The 1,531-nt window shown below is 38.9% G+C and overlaps 1 protein-coding gene across 2 annotated transcripts in view; it reads left to right on the top strand.

Moving 5' to 3' along the window:
- ten1 (TEN1 CST complex subunit) overlaps nucleotides 1–824 on the top strand; it is a 3,201-nt gene extending 2,377 nt beyond the window's left edge. The window contains exons 3-4 of one of the 2 annotated variants that reach the window (XM_015399113.1): nucleotides 338–532; nucleotides 660–824. In XM_015399113.1, the coding sequence (XP_015254599.1) occupies nucleotides 338–489 (152 nt within the window). In that variant the 3' untranslated portion in view covers nucleotides 490–532; nucleotides 660–824. Of the gene's footprint in view, nucleotides 1–337; nucleotides 634–659 lie in introns of those variants that run through there. The other variant, XM_015399112.1, reaches the window with a different exon arrangement.
- Nucleotides 825–1,531: the final 707 nt, after the last annotated feature.

Below are 1,531 nucleotides of genomic sequence, written 5' to 3'. Positions count from 1 at the left end.
CTGTTTGATGTGTTGTCTTCTCAATTCAGAGGGCCCCCTGCCTGTTTTTGCCTAGGGCCCCAAATTTCCTATATCCGCCCCTGCACATAAATGTACTTTTAATTGGTGTTAATAAAATAGTTTGAGAGAATAAAAGACACAATTCTCAGGATTTAGTGAACGGATGTTTAAGTGAATGTCACGCTGCTCAGTTTGACTTTATTATATTTTCATATTTCAAATCAGGTGAGGTGTCATTGATGTGTTTGGCAAACGGTCTGCTTTCTTCGGAAGCAACTTTAAAAGAAACAAGCAGAGGTTTCCTTGTATCACCTACCCACATCCGTTTGTCCTACAGGGGTCGGAGTGACGGTTCGGGCCCGTGTGCTGAACTGTGTTGACGGTGTAAACATTGCACTTCTGCAGAGGGCTGTCACAGAGCAGCGGAGTTTCTTCGCTGAGAGGGAGAGCAAACAGGTGGAGGCGACGCACCCAGGGGATGGAACCTGATGAAGGCCTCCATGCTGTGACGCTGGCAGGGCTACACTACCTTTCATTAACTTTATATTATAGATATTATCTACTGCTGCATGTTTGGAAAAATAAATTAGTTCCCCAGAAGATTCAGCAGTCCCGTCTATTGTTAGATGTTTATTTGATGGTTTCTGAGGATTTCTGATACTTTTTAACAATATTCAGCTTTATGAAACCTTATTGTTTTGTATTTTTCAAAGCTTATTTAAAAGTAACAGATTTACCTGTTTGGTGAATGAGAACAGATGTGGAATATTTTTTTATTCTATTTGTTATTTCAATAAAGAACATATTTTTATAGCTGTGAATTACTGCTGTGTGTAACAAAAAAAAAAAATCCCTGGAAAATCTGATCTCACTGAACCTTTGCGCCTCTTGTTCCAACTTCTCTACGGTGTAGGAATATCCTGAAGTCTCAGGAAATAAGTTATTAGATTTTTTTTAATAAAGCAACCGATCTTAGAAATAAACTGATGAAGTCTTCAGGCTCAGGAAAGGATGGAGCTGAGCAGATATTTCAGTTTTAAAAAGCGAAAATTGTACCTAAATAAATGACCCAAGTTTATTTTTGGTAATAGAAAACATATAATGTACATTTTTAATCAGAAGTTTCCCCGCCGTCCCAAATCTGACCAAACCGCTTTGACCTACAATGAATCATGAGAAATGAAGGGATGTTGGGTATTTTTCGGTAACACTGTCGCTTTGACGAACAAATACCAGAATTTCTGAAAGCTCTGTCATTTCCTGAGACCAGATGATGTCCTAAAAACTACTAATCACTGCTGGCTGAGCTTACCCCATTGATGGACACTGAGGTCTTTTTGTTTGGCCATCTAAGCAGCAAGTTATGCTTACAGCTGTTCCAAAACTAAGTCAAAAAACAATCCACTGGACTTTGTTTCCAAGTTTGAAGACGTTTCGCTTCCCATTCAGGAAGCTTTTTCAATTCAAAAATCCTGGAATAATGTTGAGTTCTGGGCTATAAAGTTCCTAAAGCCTAGCCTGACGTAATCCT

This window comes from Cyprinodon variegatus, unplaced genomic scaffold (assembly GCF_000732505.1).
Source record: "Cyprinodon variegatus isolate N-32 unplaced genomic scaffold, C_variegatus-1.0 Scaffold989, whole genome shotgun sequence".
NCBI lineage: Eukaryota > Metazoa > Chordata > Actinopteri > Cyprinodontiformes > Cyprinodontidae > Cyprinodon > Cyprinodon variegatus.
This window is presented reverse-complemented; position numbering and strand designations above follow the sequence as displayed.